The 26,604-nt window shown below is 37.7% G+C and overlaps 2 protein-coding genes across 2 annotated transcripts; one reads left to right on the top strand and one right to left on the bottom strand.

The window, feature by feature from the left end:
- The first annotated feature begins 5,175 nt into the window (after window positions 1–5,175).
- On the top strand, window positions 5,176–15,733 carry slc1a2a (solute carrier family 1 member 2a). Its single transcript, XM_026937367.3, has 10 exons — window positions 5,176–5,868; window positions 7,991–8,143; window positions 8,867–9,117; window positions 9,678–9,813; window positions 10,087–10,213; window positions 10,380–10,613; window positions 10,709–10,903; window positions 11,265–11,399; window positions 12,811–13,030; window positions 13,606–15,733. Exons 1-10 carry the CDS (start codon window positions 5,739–5,741, stop codon window positions 13,675–13,677), a joined length of 1,653 nt encoding a protein of 550 aa, XP_026793168.1. The 5' UTR covers window positions 5,176–5,738; the 3' UTR covers window positions 13,678–15,733.
- A 4-nt stretch (window positions 15,734–15,737) lies between these two features.
- Window positions 15,738–21,918, bottom strand: cd44a (CD44 molecule (Indian blood group) a). Its single transcript, XM_026937366.3, has 5 exons — window positions 21,804–21,918; window positions 17,852–18,529; window positions 17,583–17,669; window positions 17,405–17,483; window positions 15,738–16,868 (listed from the first exon to the last, which is right to left on the bottom strand). Exons 1-5 carry the CDS (start codon window positions 21,862–21,864, stop codon window positions 16,667–16,669), a joined length of 1,107 nt encoding a protein of 368 aa, XP_026793167.3. The 5' UTR covers window positions 21,865–21,918; the 3' UTR covers window positions 15,738–16,666.
- Between the last annotated feature and the right edge of the window lie 4,686 nt (window positions 21,919–26,604).

Genomic DNA, 26,604 nt, shown 5'->3' on the forward strand with positions numbered 1-26,604 from the left:
CCGAGTTTACTGTATTGGCACTCTTCTGGGAATGTTTGCAATATGTGTGTGCAAGAAAAATGTAGTTCCTTTGCACACACCCACTAGATGTAGTTTCCTTGCAATATATGAAAAAAAAATACAGCAATAACCAAGTTCTAATCAAAAGCTTTTGTGTCCTAATTAAACATTTGCACACATAATTGCTTTGAGTACTGCTGAAAATTTAAAGAACAGAAATAAACTGAGCTCACTGGGAATTACACTAGGCCCATCCCGATTTGATGAATAGGAAGTGCCATTGCATTGCAAGGCAGAATGACAGTGTAATTTAAATTCTATCTCCACGCATGCAGTGTTTCTCCTACAGCATCCTCTCACCTCTGTGTGAGCATGCTGGATTAGCAAATCTTAGGCCAGATTAGTTAATTATAGATACCCGTCTGCTAATCATGGCTGAAGTCCGGTGGATGTGTGTGAAGAGTTTTGGTCAGAATAGGAACAGGGAAAGTGGGCAGCAGATAAAATATGAAGTGAGCAAACACACTCCCCCTGACTCACTCTGCTCTTAGTGCTGCATGAGGGTGAGGCTTTAAGGACAGTAAATGTCTGGCATTTGTTTTGATACCACAGCACTGTTAGATTCTTCATTCTGATTGGTCAGAAGGTGATGATTAATTTTCAATAACTGCATGGCTTGGACAGTCGTTCCAGCTGCAAGGCAAAGTTGTAATATGATAATATGTTATGGTTTCTATAGTAACAGCTCATTCACAGGGACTTGTGGTATAAGGAATGTTGTGGTATAAGAAGAATAAAACCCTTTAGGGTTATAGGAAAATAATAAACATCAGAGTGGTAACTAACTCCGCTTCGCATCAGGCCACCTCACACCACCCTGGTGTTGATTATTTTCCTATAACAGCATGTCCAATAGTGTTTTATTCCTGACATGGATGTTATATTTGACATGCAGTGTCCTAAATCATGGTTAAATTATTACCATAATATGTCACAACTCTTTACTTGCTGTATATGAATCATTCGTTTATGATCTTACCTGAGAATGGATCCTGAACTATATTATGGATCCTGAAATATTTTATTGTTCCAAATGGTTACTTGTGGATAATTAACACAACATACTTACAGCGCAGCTTATTGTATACATTTCGTGGACACCATTATAGCACAATTACTGTGCGAAACAAAGTTATTCAATGTCAGGCTACATGTTTTGCAGACCAATTGCACTATAATGATGTTCATAAAAGGTCAATGGAGTTATCATATTTATGATTCCATATTTAACCTCCTACATCCTCAAATAAGAAAAGCGTCTCTTAGTTTGTGTAACCATAAATTGTGAGGATATGTTACATTAGCCAGTTAATTTAAACTACATAACAACATCTCCCAATCTAACAACACACATTTGACTGATAACTAGCTAGAAGATAATAAATTTTACATTTTTATACATAGTACTCTGTCTAAACAATCACGTTTGTCGAAACCTCCAGTGAACTCCGGGCCTGTCAATGGACTTCTGAGACTTTTTGTAGCATTATTATATTGAAGTGTTCATGTATATGAAGAAATGAGCAATGAATAAAAGATGCTTGCAAAAGTATTTGAGTTAAATCATGTAAACCATTATAAAAACTATAACAGTTTAATCCAGACACTACTGACTCTTACACGGAGAGTTGGTTGCACATGACATTATATTCCTCATGCATGTTTGAACTATTTGAAGTTAAAAATGCATAGCATTTTTACATTTCCATACAGTATATTGCTCAAATTAAATCCTGTTGAAAGTGTTCGCACATGAATACTAGTCTTTAGTACAGATCTTTAATACTTGAAAGCTGCATCAAGTGTTGTTCTTTAATGCTGTTCACTATATGAGTTCAGTTGAAGCATAAAGACAGTAAAAGATATAGGGATGTGTGACCAGGGTACAGTCTGAAGGATTTCGCTTGTTACTTATTCCTAATCTGTGTGCATGGCTCCTCCCTCTCCACCCTATGCAGAAGCTGCTTGGCCATTTTACCTCCATCTATGGTTGGTTCAGATTGTTTGGGTGGTTGTGGATGGTGATTCAAATCTCTGATCTGTGCATACATGTGACTCTGTGTATACTGATTTCTGGAAGTTCTGACTTGCCAGCTGCAGGGCAGAAATACGATTCGCAGCAGGTGTAGGATATCATTGTCAGATTCCTAAGGAAATAGAATGGATCTCCTGATGGGCAAACTGTGATCTTGTCATCTTTCTTCCATAATCTTTGTTGCAGCCTATGGTTGCATAATTATCTACTGCAGAGACACCTCATTTGATCACAACATCGTGACAGGTAAAGTGGAAATTTTAGCATTTGTAAAAGTTTAGCATGTTTTGAAACTTTATGTTGTAAAAAAAAAAATTCAATTTCAAGTTGATGCAAGTATCTTGATAGAAACTGAGTTACAGGCCAATGCTGGCCACAATGTGTACCCCTTCATTTGGCAATTAACTCATCTTGCTGCAAGAGTGCAGTCCTTCAGCCATGATAAGATTGAGTTTAAGCATTGGTTGCATCTGGGTCACTTTTAGTCCACAATACTAATGCAATGCCAGAACTTTCTCTTATGTGCCTAAGCCTAAATTAAAATTTTCCTGGTTGCTGGCAGACTGGATTGGTCTGTGATCCTTTGATGCATTCAGAAAAATTTCCTCAAATTTGCAAATTTCCTCAGCATGCCATTTGCAAGCTACACAACCAAATCTGATCCACCATGGGCTGTCTACAATGTGTGCACTTTGCTTAGTGGGACATTCATTTTGATGAAACATATTGATTTCTGATGGTCTCTGTCCAGAACAAGACAAAGGTTATTCCAGGATAAACATAGACTGCTCAAAGTGATTTAAAGCTTTGTGCATGTGTGCAAACAAATTTGAGTTTGCGTCAGTACAACTGCCTTTCAGTACCTAATCCCTTGTACCGCTTGTACACCTTGACTCTCTTGGGCAGTCCATACTGTTGTGCAACACAGTTATTGTTGGCTAAAATTAACCTCTTAACAGACTTACATCTTATTAGGGCTGGAGCAGTGTGTATCAAACAGCCTTGGCTTTTCTAAATCCTGTTTATCCTGGGTGCTACCTACCTCTGCTTTACAATGCATTTGAACAATACTAGTTACTTTAAAATGATTGGTATAGATTGTACACTTTTATTAGGTACGCCTACCCTGTAGCTATACTCATAAGCAATTATGTCAGGTATACCTTCCATGCACATTCTCTTTCACCTTCACTTTCACATCTGTTACTATGCACAACTTCTGCATCCATCACCTGAAGGGACAAGCAGCGATAATAACATAGTAGGTGGCAGCAGTACATATGTATCAGGTCTAGCAGTGTTCTGGGGATTTTAAACTCTCATTACGACACGCCTACTTCATAGTTCCACCCTGTATGTGTACAGTTAGAGATCTATCTATCTCTTTCCCATGTCAGTTGATTGACAAAAGCTGACAAATTGGACACTGAAGCAGATGGGCTATAGTCTGTAATTGAATACACACAATGTATTCAACTGTAATCATTTTAGAGAAAAAGAGAACCAAACGTAGTGTATCTGGACACCATAAATTACTTTGCAGTGCTCTTACTCACGTGTACCTAATTACAAAGCGCTCTGAAGTTATATAACCAGGCAAGGCTGTGAAGGAGAAGTGACTTTAAGAATCTTAAACCCAGACAACATCAAAGCCAAGTGACATTGTACTGTTTTGTCACGTGATGTGATTACCCTTCGTGGACTGCATCAAGGCAGATTGAAGAGACATGACCTGAAAGTAAAGTACACTGAAAGCTGCTGCATTATCGAGGAACTGAGAGGTTAGCAAGGTTAGCACTGAGAAGTTAGCAAGCAAGAAGAATCTAATGCTAATTTTGACACTAATTACTATGTTTAACATGTTTACTTCTATCTGGAATTTGCTTATAACAAGTGGCTTAGGTTTACAAGTATTGCTGAGTGTAGACGTATCCACACTCTCGCACTGTAGTAGATGTCTGAAATAAATCGTAATACTATTAAACAGTTTGCAAAGCAAAGGCATATTCACAAACATGGAAAATGCTAGAAAGTTACCACTATAGAAAGGGTATAGAAACAGGAAATGGTTTAGCAACAATAATGACTAACATTTGAGAGGTTTGATATTGCACGCAAGGAAAATGACAAGATTTTGAAACCAAGGACAGGCAGAACAAGGTATTAATGCACTACTTGAAATAAGGGGAAACTAGACACATGTGGCACATGTGGCACACAAACCAATAGGCAAAGGCAACAGATCCAAAACAAAAGCAAGGCAAGTTATGACAGAACCTGTTCTAGCCCTTTGTCTCAGGGCAGAATGGCACTCAGAAAACTAGTGCTGTGCTGGAGACATGAGGTACTGTAATGAGAACCTCTGATGCCTCATCAACAAACAGAGCATTAAAGAATTGGCAAGAGAGAGGCAGCATTCCCATAGATGGAAGGTCTTGAGACAAGAGAGTTGTCAGCAAACTTAGACTTCTGGCAGGTCAAGAAACTGATACAACAGTGACTCAGGAAACCAAGAGAACCAAGGCTGTAGCAGAGTAAGTAGAATATGGGTACCTTGGACGTTGACTCCTAGGCTGCCAGCAGGACGTCCTTGTAACAGGCTGCCAGCATGCAGTCCATGTCTCATTCTAGCTAACATGTGAAGAATAGGCCGCAGGTGGAGGCAAAGCAGCATGAAACGTGCTCACAGTGCAGCAAGCTGACCCCCTAGGAAGCCAACGCCATGTAGCCAAATTGCCCAATAGAAGAATAAGTATCCTTCTGAGGACTGGTAAACAGGATAGAATACCCCTGAACTGACTCTAACCCAGGGTGGCCTTGCAATACCATACGTTTCACCCCATCCCAAGTATCACCAATTAGCCTTGATAATATAAACCTAAACTTCTATTTTTCATCAAGCTGTGATCCTAGCACAAGTTGACAGCACAGTTAGAACCTCAGAAGAAAACCTTCAGGGGAAAACCTTCATGGAATCCCTGATACAGAGTTGGGTGCTCAAGGGACACCAGAGGGAAAATTCTATTGAGTCCAAATGAGGCTCTGAAAGAAAGAAGGGCTGAACGTACCTCCAATTTTCTTCTAAGTGCATAAAATCTATAAATCTAGTAGATAGTAACAAGGCTGTAGGACTGGTGCAACATGCCAGGACTGGTGGAAGATAACAATTAACAGTAACATGGTTTTTACCTTGCAGTGTCTTGTGTGTTCTCGAGTTCCTTGCTGTATCCATTTACTGTATAAGGTTAGGTTAGGTGAGACACAAGCTGTGCTTTTTTAAAAGTATAAAGTCCCACAAACATAAATAAGCACAGAGTTAAAATGCCAGAAACATCTATTGTAGAAATTCAAAGGGCAGCAATAAATAGGAAACAGTTCAGCAATCAATAAGAAGAAACTATACAGGGGTTGAAAATTAGGAAGAAAAACAACAACATAAATTGTATTAGTAAATTGTTGAGCTACTATGAGCTATCAGAACATTTTCAATGCCCCTTGATATAGACCTGGGACCCTGAAATCTATGATATAGAGTCTAAAATCATAGCCTATAACTAAATGCATATGAAGTCAGTAAAAAAACCTTTCAAAGATTTTTATAAGATTCATCTGTACTTCCATCTCTTCTGTCAGTCCCAACAGCATGGAGAAGCAAGTTGAGATTCGAATGCATGAGTGTCACTTTGAAGCTCCAGCTCCTCCTCCAGGGCCAGCATGTGGAGGTCTCTGTAACAAATTCACAAAGAACTTGCTTCTAGCACTCACAGTTCTTGGTAAGACACCCTGACATAGACAGAATCATATTAAACACATTGATAACAGCTACAGTAGTCAGGACAGGGGTGGCTCATTGGTTAAAGCTCTGAGTTATGATCAGATGGTTATGAGTACGAATCCAGAGAACCATTATTGGACCTTTAAACTTCAACTTCTTGGACTGTGTCTTCTTTCACTTTAGATAAAAGCATATGACACATGAATAAATGTGTGTAATATGAATATGATGATGTTTTAATGAAATAAATACATTCCTGGTTATTATGGATCATAAAACCACCACAGTAACACACTAACATGATTTATTTGAGATCTCTAATAATATGCACTAGCAAAAATATTTATGAAGTTCTCAGTGTATATTGATGTTTACAAAGAGTTTTAGTGGAAATAGTTCAGGTACATTTAGTTTATGGTTAAGCTGTGAAAAATATATAGCATATAATTTTAACAAATGAATTGGTAACCATCTTTATATGGGAAACACCAATACACACTGAGTACTACATAGGTATAACCAACAACCTGTTATCATAGTGTACAGTATGTGGAGAATGGATTTATAACATCTGACTGTACATGTTCAGGGAATGTCCTGTCTATTGTAGAATAGTAGAACATTGGAAATGACTAAATGAAATGAGTAATCACTACTCAGATGAGTTTAAATGTCATATTTACTCATCTGGAAGATAAGTTTTCACAGTTTTGAGAACTCAGGCTCTCATTGTTTGAAGAGCTCAATATGATAGAGTTACTTCAGTTGTGTGTAAAATTTCAAGTAAGCATAGCTCATGTGTCTCAAGTTTAAATTACACAAATAATATCAGTTTAAACCTAGGCCAAACCTTCTTCTTTCACATTTCTCCTAAACACCTTATGCAAAATATTCCTCCTTGGTGGATCCTTTCTTTTACTTAAACTCAATTCAGGTAGTTAACAAATAGTGAACAATATAGGCCAGAGGTAGTCAATTAAAATCGGTAAAGGTCCAGTTTTGTAAAATCCCTTTCTTTCTTTTAAAGGTCCAGATAAGTGACTATCATGGTTACAAGAGTTACCTTTAATGCTCTACCATTAATGATTATTTTGTGGCTAATAATACAATAAAGTAAGACACATCAAATATATTTTACAGTTGTTTTATTTTGGCAGTGCATTGGCTCAGCAGGTAGTGTTACCACCCCAGAGCTCCAGGATCCTGGGTTTGACTGTCAGGTGACTGTCTGTGTGGAGTTTCGCACTTTCTCCATGTGGGTGTCCTCTAGGTTCTGCGGTTTCTTCTCACCTCCCAGAACCATGCCATTAGGTGGATTGGATAAGATAAATTGGCCCAAGGTGTGAATGTGTGTGTGTGTGTGTGTGTGCGCATTGTACCCTGCAATGGACTGGTGTCCCAGTGTTTCAAGATTAGACACTGTGACCAGGATAAAGCAGTTACTTTCTAACTTACTGTTTGTCTGTCAGTGAGTAAGATTTAACACAGCTTTATAAACAAACAAGCATTTTTAATATTGACTTAAATAGTTCTTTAAATTTAATTTAGTGGATTTAAGTAATTGTAACAAAGAATAAGTTAAGTCAACTCAAAGGTTTATAGGTTAGCTGTACTCAAAGCAAAATTAAAAGTTTTTAAATTTAAATGGCTTAAGGTTTTTTCAGTTTCCTTAACTGATTTGAGTAAACTTGCCAGGTTTTACGGTGTAGTAATAGCTCTACATAACACTATACATGACCCTGCGAGGTGCACATCAAACATGCAACTGCCAGTCTTTTCCATGTAAATATTGCAGCAGTGATAAGATCAATATAAAATGCCCTCAGCCGTAGAACCAGTTAGATACATAGTAAACACTAAAGCAGTGTCAGAAATCAGTAAACTGAGTAATGTTCAATAGGTAGAAGGTAAATTATTTAAATGAAATATTTTTATGATGTTTAAAATACATTGATTGATTAGATTTAAGGTACTACAGCTGCTGATGACATGTCATGCAAATTATGGAGAGGCAATTTAATATAGAATTTTGCATTTGCAAATAGATGAAATATTAAATACTACATGCTTGTCTTTACATGTCTTTACACTGTCTGATTCTGACGTCCTGTTTTGTCCAGGTGTGATTGTAGGCTCACTGGCTGGTGTCCTTCTGCGTTACGCGTCTCCACTTCACCCAGATGTTATCATGATCATCGCTTTCCCTGGTGATATTCTCATGAGAATGTTGAAGATGGTGATTTTGCCTCTGATCATCTCCAGTTTAATCACGGGTACTGTGCACAATAGCACCTCCCACATACATGCTTCTTTTTGATCTTGGACAGGGCTATTCAGTTTCACTGGCAAGTGGAAATCTGCATCCATGAAACACAATGTTCAGTAATCACGTAACCCGCCTAATTACAGCAGGTTGTGCTTGTCTGCACCTGCCTTAAAAATGATGATTTTACTCAGTTGCGTCATGTCAGATAGCCTCATGATAAACACACCATGAATTTCATTGTCATGTAAGCACCAGTTTCAACCATGAACCCCACTTCCTGGGGTTCATCATGATCTCACAAGATGGCTGTTTCATTGTTAAGCTTCTGTTGTCTGTTGTGTGTGTGTCATGCTGTGTTCTCCAAGTTCTTGTTTTGCTCATTTTACGAATCTTGTTTGGACTTTGTTAGTTTTGTTTGCCTGTTATACAATAAAAAGCTTGCACTTGCATCCATCTTCACTGCCGACATATGTTCATATGTTAAAAGTTCAAAGATTATTTATTTATTTATTTATTTGTTTGTTTGTTAAATTGGACCTAATAATGGCCATCTGTATCACATTGATAAAATGTGGGATGTTAACTATTAAGTTGAAATAATGAGATGCTGAAATAACAAGATAACTCAAAATAACTACATAATGTCTAGAAATATCAAGTTAACAAGTAGAAATAATGACATATCAAGTTGAAATAAATTTGTACCAATCAATCACTTTATTCATTGTAGGTCTGGCGGGTTTAGATGCCAAATCTAGCAGTCGTCTCGGCACCAGAGCCATGGTGTATTACATGTCCACAACCATCATTGCTGCAGTGCTGGGGGTGCTTCTGGTGCTGGTTATCCACCCGGGCCACCCCAAACTAAGATCCAACTTGGGAGAGGGCAAGAAGAACGATGATGTGTCCACTTTAGATGCCTTTTTTGACCTCATCAGAAATCTCTTTCCAGAGAATCTGGTACAGGCTTGCTTTCAGCAGGTGGGTTTCAATTATCTATTATATTTTGAAAGGGAAATCAGGATTCAATCATCACTACATATTGGATGAGTACATTGGAGCAGTTTGCTACTTATGATACTTACATATATGCTGGATAATTTCCATCTTGTAACTGGTGGTTGATGATGATGATAATGATGATAATGGCTTGGTAGTGGGTAAAATTGCTGCTTCACAGCTCTATGGTTCACCATCTATGTCGAGTTTCACATGTTCTCCCCGTGTCTGTGTGGTTTACCTATGGGTTTTTCTTTTCTTTCTTCCAGCCTCCAAAAAATCATCGTAATGGGTGGATTGGTTACACTTTTTTGCATAGGTGTGAATGGTGTAAATGTGTGTGCATGATGCCCTACAATGCCCCATCCAGGGTGTAGGCTCTGGAGGAAGATGAACAATAATAATAATAATAATAATAATAATAATCATGTGAAACTCGACATAGATGGTGGACCATAGAGCTGTGAAGCAGCAATGTTGTAATAATAATAATAATAATAATAATAATAATAATAATAATAATTGTCATGCTGTTTTTGCAGATCCAGACTGTTACAAATAAGGTAGAGGTAGCAACACCTCATCATCCCCATCGGTTTGGACGAAATACCACCAAGTGGGCAGCAAAATATGCTATGAAGAAATCTCTTCAATTCAAGACCGGCATGAATGTGTTAGGTGCATACAGTATACAGCATATTTACAGTAGATTACAAAATATATGTAAACAGATTAAAATTATAATAAAAAGGTAATGCACATAGAAGTTCAAATGGCATTATGCTCAGTGTTTGGACTGTATTTTTAAGATAACTGAGGATTATGTGGTGTGAACAGTTTTGTTTATGGTGATAATGGTAAATTTATATTTTAGGTCTGTCAGTAATCATAGTTCTAGGTCTTCAGATCCTATAGGATTCACTATATGAACACTATGCTTTCTTTTGCTAGGGCTCATTGGTTTTTTTGTGGCTTTTGGAATCTGCATGGGAAAGATGGGAGAGAAAGCCAAGCTGATGATGGACTTCTTCAGCGTTCTCAATGAAATTGTCATGAGACTTGTTGGCATGATTATGTGGTCAGTACATCATGCTTGTTAAAGTCATGTTGTACATGATAATTATTAAAATCAGCCAGTGAAACTGTGCTACAACAATTTAAAGGCAACTTTTCAATTAACTTAGTTAAGTAAGTAGTGCTGGGTATGTGCCATAAAGTGTTATGTTACTTTTTCCCTCTCGTAGGTATTCTCCTGTGGGCATTGCATGCCTTATCTGTGGCAAGATTATTTCCATTAATGACCTGGAGGTGGTGGCCAAGCAACTGGGGATGTACATGCTCACAGTCATTGTGGGCCTTATCATCCATGGTGGCATATTCCTCCCACTGATATATTTTGTCATTGTTAGAAAAAACCCTTTTACATTTTTTATGGGAGTATTTCAAGCTTGGGTGACTGCATTAGGAACAGCCTCCAGGCAGGCCATTTTCCTGTACTTTCTATTTTATTAATTCAACATTAAAGATATGGCTTGGGGGCTGTACTAACTAATAATATGTGTCTCTGTGTTAGTGCTGGTACACTGCCTGTTACGTTTCGTTGCCTGGAGCAAAACTTGGGCATTGATAAAAGGGTTACTCGATTTGTGCTTCCTGTTGGTGCGACAATCAACATGGACGGGACAGCACTTTACGAGGCAGTGGCAGCCATTTTCATTGCACAGATGAATGGAATAAAACTTGGTCCTGGTCAGATTGTTACAGTCAGGTAGGTTAAGCATTTGTGGCTTTGTGACAGATGGCATAAATTCTAAATGATTTTCCCATTTTCTCTAAAGTGTGGTTGATAAACAAGGCCTGGTTTGGGGTTCATATTTTGTGTTGTACTGCATGAACATTATACATGTAACATCTGAAAATAAGCATAACTAGCATTATAGCAACTTATGACTCAAATTCAATAAAGTAAATATAGAATTTTCAATTTGTAGTTCTTTCTACTTTCATCTTATACAGGTTAGCATGTTTCATGAAAAAATGCCATTATGATTAATAGCAGTCACACCATTAATAGAAGTTTCATCACTGCACCAAGTTAAGGAAAAAATACTGTTGTGTTTTTGTTAAAGCCTGACAGCTACTCTTGCTAGTGTGGGAGCTGCCAGTATTCCCAGCGCTGGCCTCGTCACCATGCTGCTCATCCTCACTGCTGTGGGTCTGCCAACCCAAGACATCAGCTTACTGGTCGCCGTCGACTGGCTTCTGTGAGTAAATCTAAACAAGGCTCTAATCATAAAAAAAACATATTAATAGTTAAGTACTGCCTGCATGGTGCAGTCACTGTCAAGAGGATGTTCTATATTCAGTTTCACTTTTTACAGTTGTAATTATCAACTGAATCATTTACACAACGGCATAGATTTGGCTATTCAGAGGTGAACAAATTACTAGCCCAGGTGCCCAGGACAAACAGATTTCATGTCAGGGCCATATTTTTTTATTCATAGTTGCTTGGTGGACAAGTAGGTTCAATAGCCAGAGAAAGAAAAAAAAAACTCTGCTCATAGCTGAAATGTGAAACAAAATAATGTTGTGACTTTTTGTTGAGGTCACAAACATGATGTGCTATATTAGAAACTTCATGTGAAGAGGATATGGACTATGGCTAGGCAGTCATCCCCTCCACAGGAATTCATTACATGAATAGTACTCTGTATTAATGTACATACAGTAACTAGCTAAATAGCTGGCTGTATGTTTTGCGTTAGCTACCATTTTTTAGTCCAGTCACTGAGGTTTCCATGCAAACAAAATATGGGATTGGGCAGCACAGTGGAGCTTCCACTAGTATTTACTAACGTAACGTAACGTAAGGTAACATAGCATAACATAACAAATTTTATGCAATTTTTGTTTAATTAGTTATTCATTTTTAATTGCTGAGTCTCTCTCTCTCTCTCTCTCTCTTCATGCATGATAAAATGATGCATGAAACAAGTTCACGGACAATGCTGTTAATTTCAAATAAAACCAAAGTCCAATACTGAGGCTGACCAGTTTTTTTAATTACTACATACTACAAACCCAAACTAAAACTTTCACTTAGTGACAGTATAGATCTCAGCCATTGTAAAAACTCACTGACATCTGCTACTCTTTCAGGATCTACCATCTACTTTCTCCTTCCACTCCTTCTACGACTAGGATACTTATGTGTTTCTCTACTTCTGCCACTTGTTCTATTTGTTAACTTGGTAAACTGTTACATTAAATTACAGCATTACGTCTTTGCTCATGTTTGCTAACCTACCAGTGTATGTGGTCAATTTGAAGTAGTGTTTGCTAGTTAGACTTCTGCTATTTCTTTTTTAATGGAAAACTTAGCTAGCCAATCTCTTAAACTTTTTTGGGCTGTTATAAGGGAATTTAAATTAATATACCAATTATTAGCAATAGAAAGCAATATTTGTGGAAATACATGCACAAAAGTTCCACGCTTATAGAACTTCATAATGATGTGTGTGTGTGTGTGTGTGTGTGTGTGTGTGTGTATGTGTGTGTGTGTGAGTGCAGTTAAGAGCTAATAGAAAAACATAATCCAGCTATGAATGATAAATGGCCTGGCAATAAGTTAAGCTGTGGCACATGGGTCTGTGTCTCATTCCAATTCAACAGGGATCGCTTCCGAACATCGGTCAATGTTATTGGAGACTCTTATGGAGCGGGCATCGTGTACCACCTCACCAAAGACGAGCTCAACATGCTTGATGCCCAGCAGATGAGAACAGATGACTTTGAGATGACCAAACCACAATCCTTCTATGAGAATAACACAAACCATGGTGTATATGCATCGTATAACTCCTGTCCACAAGTGCTAATAGATGACTGCAAGGTACATAACACTCCCCCAGATATAGAAACTTGCATGTAGTAAATACATTATGTTTTTGTGTATAAATGGTCATTAGTGACACAAATACCAGAGACAGATTTCCTTTTAAGGCTGGTAGTAGACTGCAAAACCAAGCCGGCTTTGGTTTTTTCAAATCTATGTGTACTATAGTATAGCTGCTAACAAAGAGAGCTATTTCATCGCAATCAAAAATGTTTTTGAAAATGTTGCAATGAAGCTGTGATTGGTTTTTGGCCATTTCAACTATCTAAAGTGTTTTTCATTTCATTGCCTTTGAAAGCTCGAGTATTTTTCCCCACATTTTTAACTCTTGTCTTTGGTAGTTGAACAGATATCTCTGAATCATTTTCTTTAAAACTGTAGGCCAAAGCTATTCAGCTCATTACAATAGTTAATATGACACTTTTCCTCACATTTATACCACTTGCTTTGGACAGCGATTCCTTGAGAAAAACACAATGTAATGCTAATCTTTTTATGTTCACTTTTCACATTATATATTCATTGATTGTGCCTTGGTCCAACGGTTAGCTGTCCATGACAATTGCTTTCAGATCAACTTGACCCCAAATGGCTCCCCTGCTGTCTTTTCCGTCATTGAGGAGGAACCTTGGACACAAGAGTAAAACAGCACAAAGATCCAGCTTCGCCTTATCCTGAGTCCTACATGGTTGCTATTCTGGGTGAAAACAATTTAATGAATGCAAACATCATATTTATGGTGACTACCACAAGCATCAAACAACTATGTGCATGTACTATACTAGCACAGACAATTGTATGATCAGCTCCTCATGACCTTTGTGACTTAGGTTAAAGTTTAGCTTCCTTTCTATGGTTAGGGATCTATGCTAGTGACCTTAAGGTTGTAAGTTGAAATCAGTGGTTGACATAAGTGAGGTACAAGTGCCACTGTCCTGTCCCACCATGGCTGCACCCTTGAGTGAGACCCTATAACTGCTCATTGCTGGGATCTTGAGTAAGGCCCCATGACCCCTAATTGCTGATGGCTGAACCACTGAGCAAAGTTTAAACCTTTAAATGACAGTACTTTGAATTTCATCATTTTGTATATTTATGGCGGTGTGTGAAGAGACAGGTCCCGGTCAACTTTAGGGACCAAATAAAAGTTTTTTTTTTTTTTTGTTTTTTTTTAAATTCCATCTATGGTGTGTCTAACGTAGGGGTTTCCACATCATCTGGAGCCCAGAATTCCCACACCAGACTCTGAAAGAGCAATCTGTAGACCCCACCAATTACCCTCCCAATCCTTTTTTACTTGTTAATCAGAAATCAATATAAAGCCAGAAATGCTTGGGCTCACTGCTAGCGGCTAGATTATAGAAGTACAACTTGCCCTCGCTGACTTGGCTTAGATGGATTAAGCCTTGGTCTCGGCACTCGAGATCAGCCTCTTACCGTGACAGCTATCCCAACCCCCCAACCCCTCCCAGCACCCCCACCCCCCTACCATCACACCAAAGCTTACAACCTCCAACCAGGTGCTGGATTTTGCCTTCAAGGCTTATTTTAACCACCAACGCAAGGTCAACACAAATGCCATGCAAGTAATTAAATAGCTAGAACAGACACAAAGGCTAGTATCAAACTCTGGCAAGTGGTTATCTATATTACAGCTTATATGGCACCACCTTTGACATTCACAGATTCATGAATTACAGTGTGTATTTGTGCATGATTATTAGAAATTCTAAAGTTTATGGACTATGCATACAGGCCATGTGTGTATGCACACATTTAATTTAATTTTATTTGTTTAATAACCATGCCTTGAATACAGCAACTGTAAACTCTATAGAATGCAAAGATAAGTGATGTCGACTCCAAAACCACTTTCTTTAGTCCCACAGAAAGTAAACTATGTCTAAAGCCCAAGAAAAGAGTTAAATTGAATGGATTTTGCCGCATTGCCGCAGTGGTGTTATATAAGACTCACATCACACACACACTGCCAATGATGTACTTACATAGAGGGAGAGAAAAAAATGTTCATGGAGGAAATAGAATTCACCCTGATTCACTATGAAAATTATTTATTTGTACTATAATGATTTATAATGACTTTTAACTGTTTGATCTTTTGCGAATCTTGCTATTCATATTAAAGTGCCTCTTTGCACTTTGTGTATTTATCGTACACTAGCTTTATTTAGGTTTCCTTTCTATACTGAATATAATAATATATAGTTTTGATGTCTAGTAGTCAGTTTTTTGTTCATGGTTTACTACAACATAGATCAATAACATTCAAATCCGAACAGAAAAGATTTTTTTAGCCGACAGTTTGGATCAGATTGTCTGGTGTAGCTAACATGGCTTTATCCAGCTACTTCTTTTATTTCAAAATGAATTTTTATTTATAATTTTAGTGACTATTAATGCAGAAAACCTGGAGGATAACAGTAGTAAAGGATACCTTCACTGTTGAAACTGACTGGTGGAGTACAGACAGAGCTTAAGTTCAGGACGTAAGTAGAACTGTGTAAATGTGTATATTATTAAGGTGTACATGCTCAGGCAGGGCCTGACAAAACACCCAGGTTTTATGTCGGTTGAGAATTTTATTCATATGTTGTTTGTTCATATGTTGATGTTTTTGGATTGTTTTGTGCTCTATGGTATTCCAGATTTACTGCAAGATAAACTTTCAAAACAAGGTTCACTTTTTGAATGTGATTTTCCTCTATTTTCTATGGATGCTAATGTTAAATTGTAAATAATGGAAACATCGTTATTTTATGTGTCTTTTATTTTGGGCTCAAATAAACTAAAATACATATTGTTCAATAAATTGTTTAGTTCTCTTCATCAAGACAATGTCCTATCCACCTCACCAACCCCACACACATGAAAGATGAAATGGGAACAAATGTTCTGGTCCCCATAATGAGAAGTGTATTAAAAGAATAGGACAGACTGTAATTAGGGGCCTTGTGCATGTAAACATAAGTACCAGCCAAAGGAGCTCACAAAAGACTTTCTCATGTTACTGTGCTTATAAGAGTATGTGGTCCTCATATACCATACAACTTATTACTAATTAAGCACATTTTTAATTCCCTAATACAAACAGGTATATTTTATGCATGTCAAAAAAAAGTTGCATTTCATTGTTCTGTGCTTGATTATCTGAACGCATTATATTTTAGTACACAGTACTTACAGGTGGGTATTTACAAATAATAATAGTGAAATAGTCTAATAACATTTCATAATAGTTTAGTAACATTTTAACTAGCACTTATCTAGTTATTCACTGCAATTAATTAACAAGCAATTTTCTTTCAAAATTGAAACCAGTAAAATTAAAAAGGTGCAACTTCATGCTTGTGATTAAAAAGAAAGGAGAAAGTGAGAAACAAATTTTTAAGCTCTAAGTGAAAACTGAAATGCTATACAGTGAGAAGTGCATTTAATTAAAGTATGTTTTGTCTGTAAGGTGATTAGCATTTATCCATGAAGCAGATTAACACTAAAAATCAGGCTGAACACTGTGCAGAATGAGCTAGAAAAAAAAAATCCAGCTTGATCTCTGGTTTTTAGCTCATGTTTGCTTAATGGTCAGGGCTTACTTCCTTTTCATTCCCACTAGTACTACATCAGATATTCCTTTTCTGGAACTTCTTCAAGGCTGATGATAGTACAGTCTGTTTCTTTCCTCTCTTCCTTTTGTGAGCTCATGAGTGCCACCATTTCCTTCTCTGACAGGGGGAGAGTCGCTGCTTTGTCATATTGCTCATCTTTCTTTGACTCTGTGGAGTTGATATTGAGGCATTGCCTACTAGGCCCATACCACCTAAACAAGAAAAAATATTGAAACAAGTTATTATTATTATTATTATTATTATTATTATTATTATTATTATTATTATAATTATTATTATTATTTAGTTGTTTGTTTATTTTATGAACACAATTAACTACACAAATATTAGGCTCATTATTTAAATTTGTACAATAACATTCTAGCTATTTATCAGAGCTAACAGTAAAACCTGAGAACTTAACTGTAAATATATATGGTTGATAATAGTGGGTTGTGATTTCCACCACAGTAACAGAATAAAAAATTCATGGACCCTGGCTATGCTTCATATCACTTGGGGGTTTCTGAACCCCACTTTGAGAACCACTGGTCTACGGGCTTGTTATTTTATAACCAGCTACATGATGTAATTTACTGCAAATGACTACAGATTGACATTGATACTATTTATCTGAAATGTTGATAAATACATACTTTCATTGCAAAATAAGGAAATAGATTTAAAATTAAAGCAACCCAGGAAAACAGGAGTATCTAGCATATGTTATTTAGTTTAAAACAAGTACATGTCTTTGGTGGCGATCCCAGCGAACACACAGATAACAGCTCCAAGGGTCAGGCATAATGCTAAGATGAGCAGCCAACCTAGACAGAACAAACACAGAACATTGACAAGATTAAACAGGGTTTGACAAAAGAAGGAACTGATCAACAGTGGCACACAACATCATTACATAAACTCACCAGGTGTGCCCTCTTTGACAAATGCAGACCTAGTGGGTTTTGGATCATGTCCAGAATTCATAATGCGAACTTCGGGCTCAAAAGACACTGCACAGAGTAAATGTAATCGGAGATTGAACTTAGTTAAACATTACGGTTTTGTATTGCACCACCATTCAGTGGAATAGCTTATATACTTTTGAACTTAGATTTAACTTAGAACTGTTTCTAAAGTTGTACAAGTAATTTTCCAAGAACATATGTATCATAGTGATTAGATGATGGAATACCTGTCTCTGCTGGATCTGGACCACTTTCATCCGTGGGTTTTTCCACTGCTACTTCATTGTGTGTGCGTACTGCAATTTCAGCTTCTTCTTCAATAATGGTTGACATCGTTGTCAGCCAATCCGAGGTGGGAGCTTTACGCCCCTTCCCAGATACAGCATTCTCTTCTGATGAACGAAATACGAGTGTACGGACAGTGGTGGTGAATGGGAGATCCTCTTCTGGCTTCTCATTCAAAACCATGCCTGAACCATCGCTGCTAATGTCCACTTCAGCAGCAGTTTCTATGGTGGTGTGTATCATTGAAGTGTGCATTTCAATATCCGTTACAGAGAAGATACCAGAGCCTTCATCATTCTCCACAGGGGACAATGTGGTGGTTTGGCTTGAGCCACCTGTTATCAAAACAGTAGCACTCTCATTCTTCGGAAGTTCGTTGGTATTTTCAGTGGTGGGCTTTGTACTAACCTCTGGGGTTTTGACTGTAGTTACTTTTAGCAGACTATCTTTCTGAAACAGGGATAGATTTGCTTCTGGGTTAGTTGAGTCATGGGTAATAATGGAATTGTAATTATCCTCTGGTTTCTCAGTTTTGGTAGGCCCCTTAGTGCTGACTATAAAACCATCAGCAGTTGCCTCTTCAAGGAAGTCTGCATCTGGTTCAAAATTTGTAGTCAGGCCTATGGGAAAAGAATATGGTTAGAGAAATGACTAGTTAATAGCTGTAAATAATTTCTCCTAATTAAGCCATAGCCAATCTCCACCCACTAGCTAAGTCTCTTGTACAACTACCAAGACTGATACATGCTTCTTTCCAAGACTGGTGAATAAAATGACTTGATCTTTTCAAACTGCTGCTCATGCCATGGAGTAACACACATTCAAAAATGTGTATTCTATATTCTGAGCTAATAGAACCTTGTGATTGGCTAGTGTTACTCTGATTGACAGAGGAGAAAGGAAAGATGTCCTTCTCATATAGACAGCAGGACCAGTTATGCGCTCTTGGGCGATCTCCCAGATATTTTGGGAATGTTTAAGACAGTCTGGAGCCCTATGGCATGCTTTTACATTTTTAAATTAAGACTCACTCATCACTGATCAAGCAGATGATATATGATGTTATATCGTTTGTTTGATCTGGCTCTTATTCTAGAGAATTCCTAGAGCAACAAGGAGTTCCTGTCCAAACATGCATTTCTCAGCAAACTGTGAGTTTCTGGGTGTGTTAACAAAAAAATATTGATAGTTGGTCCAGAGTTGTGTAATCAATCAAATCCAAAGGTTTCACATGTGTGGGTGGTTTATTGAAATTGTAATGGATGGTGTTTGCCACATTGCCTTTTGCACTAAATAGACTATAACTGGACACAATCTTCCCTAAACTGTGCTGCTTTCATGCATAGCTTGGCAAGAGAAACTTACTAGAAACATATAGGGTAGCCAATACCCAGGCCTCTCATATCAGTGTCATATCTAAATTGAAAAAAGTGGGTTGTACATCCATAGACAACTCTTTGAATAAATTGTATTTGGTGGAGTCATTTTAACAGCGGTTACATTTCACCATTACTTATGCCAATTTGTAAAGACAAATTTGACTTTTTTACATTCTGCTGCATTTTGTTTTGGTTTGTAATGTGATGGATGTTCTGCTCATTTTGTTACTAGACATTCTTTAATTTTTTTGGCTCTCCACTGTCTATCACAACCTCACATCATTGTCAGGTTTACGGTACATGACTCCATCATTTCACCATTCAATTACTGCCACATTAAGGTTGAAAATGGCTGAGACGGAAGAACTTATACAGGAAGCTCATTGGAACGAGGGGATCACTGACCTTCAGATGTCAGAAATAATGTCCACACACTCATCGGCCACTTTAATACCTGTGCAGCTACTCATTCATGCAATAATCCAATCAGCCCATTATGTGGCAGCTGTGCAATGCATGAAATCATGCAGATACAGGTACAGAGCTTCAGTTAATGATCGATTAGCAGAATGGGGGAAAGAAATTGATTTTAGTTACTTTGACTGTGGTATGGTAGTTGGTACCAGAAGGCCTGATTTGAATATGTCAGAATCTGCTGATCTCCTGGGATTTTCATGCAAAAAATTTACACAGAATGGTGCAAAAAGCATAAAACATCCAGTGAGTATCAGTTCTGTGGGCAGAAATGCCTCGTTGAGGTCAAAGGAGAGTAGCCAAAACTGTTATGGTAACACAAATAAGCACTCTTTACAACTGTGGGAAGCAGAAAAGTATCTCAGAATACACAATATGGCCAATCTTAAGGAGGATGAGCTACAACATCAGAAAACCACATCAGACTCCACTCCTGTCAGCCACGAACAGGAATCTGAGGCTATACTGGGCACATGCTCACCAAAACTGGACAGTTGAGGCTTGGAAAAACGCCAGCAGATGTTTGTCCAGTCTTCAACACTCCAGTTTTGGCTGACACTGAATGAAGTCTTCTTTCATAAACTAAATTAAAATCTCATTACAGAAAGCCTCACCAAACCAGCATCTACACATTTTCATTGCTACATAACAATAGTTGTTTTTTTAAAATCATGTTTAGAATGAATGCATTGACACAAACCTGTGATTTGCCTTGCAGCCAGAACGACTGTTCAAACTGTACTGTTATAGAAAATGAATCAACACTTTCTGACCAGTCAAATGATATAAATGATTTTTAATTCTGTGTATTTGCATCAAATGTATTGATCTCACCATCATCACCACCATAGCCACTGCTTGTTCTCAGATGTAAATCTGACCCTGTGTAACTTGAGTAGCCTTTTCATTAGCATGAGGGTTCTGGCTGCTCTACCCACATCTGGTAGTCACAAGCCTCAATTCACAAGAGCTGAGCTAAAACATGAAATATGAACTGAACCCATGTAAGTTCATATTGTTCAGTTGTTCTCATGAAAACCTACAGTTGTATGCAAGACCTGTTTCACGTGTACCAATCGCACATTGATGTAGGGGGAGTGCATGCAGTCCAGGCCAACACTGTATGTACAATACTCTATGTATTACACACTGTATGTATAATACTGACTGACTGTTAGGAAATATCTCACTGAAATGTGCCGGTAGCAAAAAATCCTCAGTTAAAAGGACTCAGCCATGCACAAGCAAAGAATTTGTGTGTCATGTTTTTCTCTTCAGCGTTGGTGTTAACTGCTCTTCCACGTTGGTGTTAACTGTTCTTTTTTTTCAGTAGCTTTGGGAATTGGTATCTACTGATAAGTCACTCAGAGATTGACTCAGTCACTCTGTCTGGTCTCTGATAATGGCACGATATCCTCAAAAAAGCAAGATAAGCCATGTTACATTCACATTAGCCTTTTGTGTGATTTGGGTGTAACTATTTGGTTTTAGTCTAAAACGAAATAGTTTTAACAGCAATTCCATCTAACCAAAAGCAGCAATGGCTTCTGTAGGTATATCTCCTATATAAAAGCTTGCTCATTTTAATAAATTTGCCACGTTTCAGTGAAACAGTCATACACACAACATACACACAGACTATTGTGTACACAACATGATAAATGAGGGCTCAGGTATCTACTTTGTTCTAGCACATTCTGTAATACTTTTGGACCGACTTTTTGCTTTGTATTACGTGTAGGTGAATAAAATAAACATTTTGAGTTGTTTCCTATGTAAAACATGAAAAACATCGACCTCATTTTATTGAACATTTTCATTTCATTCCGATTTCATTGAGTGGTACTGCTGACTCATGATTTACTAATTCATGAAAATATATGGTGGAAAGAGTTTCGCAGCACTTCTATCACAACGTCAGTGCCATTAACAGCTCTATGCTTTGAGTGGATTGTATATTTCTTTTCGATATAATCATCTACCAAATTATTACATGCAAAATTAAATTTTTATAAACTCAACATTCAAGAACATCACTCACCCTGAGTTGTCAGAAGTAACACCAGTCCAGATGTGACCATGACAAGCAGAAGGGTGTGCATAGTTAATGCTGCTGGGTATGTATGATACAGTCTATACTCAGTTCCAGAGCCAATCTTTTCAGTATGTGAGAAGTGGAAACGTGCCTCACCTCTTTTATAAACTTGAGTCATCATTTTGATGACACACTATGAGGCAAGATGGGTGGTGCCAGCGCAAACACACCCTGTCTAGTGGTTCACTTTCTTCCTTTCTCACCTGGTGGATCACTATCATTAGCCCAACTAAGAGACTGTGCTACACACTTACAGTAGCTTATGTGGATCTTCATGGACGTCACAACTCATCTTGCACTGCTTAAATCAAATCTTCTATACACATGCTTAATTACAGTGGTAAAGTACATTTAGTGACAGCTTGAGTGAGAGTTACTCAGGAACTAATGTAGCTCTTTGGAACAGTTGTTTCTTGTATTTTGTTTCTTGTGCCTGGTGACATTATAAATACAGTCAGGTCCGGAAGTATTTGGACAGTGACAGAGTTTTTGTGATTTTGCCTTTATACACCGCCACAATGGATTTGAAATAAAGCAATCAAGATGTGATCAAAGTGTAGACTTTCAGCTTTATTTTAAGAGGTTCCACAAAAATATGGCGTTTACCATTTAGAAATTACAGCCATTTTCAGCAAAGTACCTCCATTCTCAGGGGCTCAATGGTATTTGGACAAAGTGACATCATTGTAAATTTAACCATAATTTTAATACTTGGATGAAAATCCTTTGCAGTCAGTGACTGCCTGAAGTCGGGAGCCCATGTTCTCAAAACTCAGTTTCTGAGTTTCCACCCTGGAGATGCTTTGCCAGGCTTTCACTGCAGCCTCCTTCAGGTGCTGCTTGTTAGTGGGTCTTTCTGCCTTCAGTCTTGTCTTCAGTAAGTGAAAAGCATGCTCTATTGGGTTGAGATCAGGCGACTGACTTGGCCTTGAAGAATATTCCATATATATATCTTTCGCAGTATGTTTAGGGTCATTATCCACCTGCACTGTGAAGCATTTGGCTGAATGTGAGCAGAGAGTATAGCCCTATAGCCCTAACAAATACTTCCGGACCTAAATGGATACGTGTGGACACACGCGTTTTCACATGATTGAAGAGGAAATGCAAATTAAATAATAGTCAAGTTTCCACACATCAGATGCAGGTGTAGAGTTTATTGGTCTGGAAGGCAGCCTTGAGGCATGTTGAATCAGTGTGTTGAAAGTGTTTGGATGACTCAGGTAAACGAAACCTTTCTTCCCCACTTGTGCCAATATGCCTTTACTTCCTGTGTGCCTTGTATGGCATTGTCTCTAGCATGGGAATGGCTTTTATAATCCTCAGAGCATAGTTAAAACACATTTTAAAAGGTGGATTGTATGATTTTGGATCTGGATTCTTTAGAATTGCAAAATGTACACTGGAATAAAGTGAGATCACCCAGCAAGTCTCAACATCTAGCTCTCCAGAAACAACGAGATTAGTTAACAAGATGAAGTTTTAGCAATGAAATGTAATGAATCCGTGATATACTTACTCACGCAATAATAAATTTATATAATAGTGTACCTTATCCTTTTCTTAAGACATACAGGTTCAGGATTTGCCCTGTGTGCTGACTACAGAATGTTTGTAACGATTATATTTCTGTGGTTAGTGTTTTGTTGCTGCTTGAATGGGGCCTTCTTTATCTACATTATCCTCATCATGATCATTTTCTAAAAATCTGTTAACATACAGTATATTCATGCCAAATTGCACAATAAAGATTCGCTGTTCCAAAGGCTGGGTGTAAAGTAGGGTAAAATCTGTCTAAGCACTGATCCTAGTGGTAAAGCACCAGCTAAAAGATGAGACATGTAAGTTTCATAGTAGATAGTGAAACACCTCCGGGAAGTGTGATCAGTCTTCTGCTGTTTCCTTAGAAATCTTTTTTAGTTTAGTAATCTTTACAAGAAAGATGGTAGGGGAGGAGCTAAGGTGGACAACAACTAAAAAGAAGAGACATTTAGATTCTTTGGGATTCATTTGATTAAAAAAAATTGACACAGGCAGCACATATTGGAAAAATAAGCAAAAATTGATTATGAGATGTCTGGTATTGAATGGGAAGCCGAAAAGACCACTAATATTGCGTTGATTAGATGAATTATAGGTTTGGATCAACACCATATGAATCAGAGGCTTGAGAAATTAAATAACATTCAAACTCAGGCTCTAAGAATATATAATGGAGCATTCAAATCTTTACCCATAGCCACTCCACAAGTAGAGATGTGGTAAAAGCCACTGAACATAAGAAACCATTATGATGAACATGCATCTAAGTATTGCAGGATTGCTGGGAAAGAGAAAACAACAAGGCAAGGATAGATAGAAGATATGTTAGCAAAGGGAACACTGAAAAGTTCATTGAATTTACTTGATTCAAATGTGTACATCAGTTTCACACAAAAGAAAATATGTTACTTCAACATAAATTCATTTCTTACACTTTTTAACTTAAATTAAATTATTGGTTCAATTGATTGATTTATATGAACACATTTTAATAGGGTTTGCTTCATTTGTTTTTTGTACAGCCAGCATTATTTGATCACTATTTAAAACCCTGGGATAAAATTTCGAGCTAAGGATCAAATCCAGGACCCTGGAGTTGTGAGGTGGCTATGCTATCCATTGCACAACCATGCCACACATGAGTTGATCAAGTTAATTTAATACGCGTCATCTCTTCCTGTCAGTGCAAACACCCCAGTATCGTCTTATCATCTTGTCGTCTTCTTGCACAATTTGATAATATCACTATGATCATGTTAATACTATTCACTGGATCACACTCGCTCTACATAATTCAAGCTAGGAGAGTTGATTTTTGTTTAAATTAAATTTAGTGTAAGCAATGAAATCATGTTTTGATAAGTAACTATATATTTTTATGTAAACCATGCATATTCCTTTTTTAGTGAATGGGACTGGCACAAATACAACGGACTCCAAGAGTAGCAATATTTTTAAGTCCAACGTGGACTTATACACAATTAGAATCAGCAAATTAAGTTAAGTTTAGGGGGTTTGAGCATATCTGGGAATAGAGGGAAATGAGAATGCTGATAAAGCAGCTAAACAAGTGGTTCGCTATGATAGAGTTGATTTTCAAATACAAATAAGTAAAGCAGAAACTAAAAATTTCATACGGAAAGTAATGGTGAGAAAATGGCAGCAGTTGGGAAAGCAAGAGAAATGGAAGACAACGTTTTAACTTCCAGAAGAAGGTTGGGCCAGGAAATGTAAGGGGGAGGAGCAGAAGAGACAAAGGTATATTCACTAATATAATTCACTAGAAATGAATGTGGTATATTTACTGAGGAGTTCAATCTAAAATTCTATTAAAGGATGAATCACAATGGATTAGCACAGCACTATTTACATTTTTAAAAGATAGAGTTAGTGAAAATGTTATATATGTAAAAGTAAAAGTCCAACACTGAAGGCTTAAAGACCCACAATGCTGTAGACCACCCATTGATAGTAGTGACAATGGGATTATAGCCCTTTCTCTCTGTCTAACTCTCTCACCTTCTTCAATTTTCATGAGAATACCCATCAGTAACATCAATCTTGTAGATTACTAACTACCCGAGTCGAGACTCTGCCATGATTCAGCATGTCTGTGTCATATTACGCAATATTGCACAAGCTAGAGTTCTGATATTCAGAACAAGAGCATGATTATGAGTGTGATATTGCTTGAAATTATTATCGAGGAACTGACATTTCAGGCATATGTTCAAATATCGGCTGGATGGAAGCCATGCAAGGCACAGACAGCGTGACAGCCTATAGTAGGTTTAGTAACAGTTTCAATGTAACAAACTGTTGGAGTGATACAAACAGTGAAATGTACCAGTGCTGTTATACTAAATATCAGCACGCTTGGAACACTACTTATCCAATCAAATTAATGGAATGGAACTAACTGAACTTCATTCTTCATTCAACTAAATTTCATTCTGGAACGTCCAACATTTTCTAGCCTCACTACTTCTACAATGGATTTGTCCAATGACCTCCGGGGTTGGGGGTTCAAATCCCGCCGCTGCCCTGACTGTGTGGAGTTTGCATGTTCTCTCTGTGCATCCTCCAAAGACATGTGTTGTAGGCTGATTGGCTTTTCTAAATTGTCCGTAGTGAGTGCGTATGCAGTTGCGCACTGCGATGGTGTGTTTCCCGCCTTGTACCCCAAGTCCCCTGGGATAGGCTCCAGGCTCGATCCCGCACGACCCTGTGTAGAATAAGCATTACAGAAAATGGATGAATGACATTGAATATTGTTAGAAAATAGTGGGTGATAAAAAAGCTTTATTTAGGACCTAACAATGAACAATAACCCTTATGTTTGTCATCTTTATTTTTTTTTCTCCTATTCAACCCCATCGTAACTGCGCTAACAGTGTCCCCATGTGATGTGCTAACTGCTAACTTCTCACAGGAATAACCAAAATACAGCACCAAACAACAAATTAGCACCAACACCTGTAAGTACATCACAAATACTTCAACATAAACATATTTAACGTATTCGAGTGTGGACATTTGCTTTAAGGAAATGGAAAAAGTCCAAGTGTTGACGTGTGCAGCCACTCCAGTGCAGTAGGTGGCGCTAAAACGCCATAACGTTGGACGGCAACCAATTCAATCAACTCAGGAAGAAGAATTAGTAGAAGACGAAGAAGAAGAAGCGCTTGATAAAGTTCTCACCAGG

Source organism: Pangasianodon hypophthalmus, chromosome 25 (assembly GCF_027358585.1).
Source record: "Pangasianodon hypophthalmus isolate fPanHyp1 chromosome 25, fPanHyp1.pri, whole genome shotgun sequence".
Taxonomy (NCBI): Eukaryota; Metazoa; Chordata; class Actinopteri; order Siluriformes; family Pangasiidae; genus Pangasianodon; species Pangasianodon hypophthalmus.

Coding starts and splice junctions, on each gene's coding strand:
- cd44a (XM_026937366.3), bottom strand. CDS start 21,864: ATGCACACCCTTCTGCTTGTCATGGTCACATCTGGACTGGTGTTACTT. Junction 17,484..17,582: donor TGTCAAAGAGGGCACACCTG/GTGAGTTTATGT, acceptor TGTTCTGTCTAG/GTTGGCTGCTCATCTTAGCA. Junction 16,869..17,404: donor GGGATCGCCACCAAAGACAT/GTACTTGTTTTA, acceptor TTTCTTGTTTAG/GTGGTATGGGCCTAGTAGGC.
- slc1a2a (XM_026937367.3), top strand. CDS start 5,739: ATGGAGAAGCAAGTTGAGATTCGAATGCATGAGTGTCACTTTGAAGCT. Junction 5,869..7,990: donor TCTAGCACTCACAGTTCTTG/GTAAGACACCCT, acceptor TGTTTTGTCCAG/GTGTGATTGTAGGCTCACTG. Junction 11,400..12,810: donor GTCGCCGTCGACTGGCTTCT/GTGAGTAAATCT, acceptor CCAATTCAACAG/GGATCGCTTCCGAACATCGG.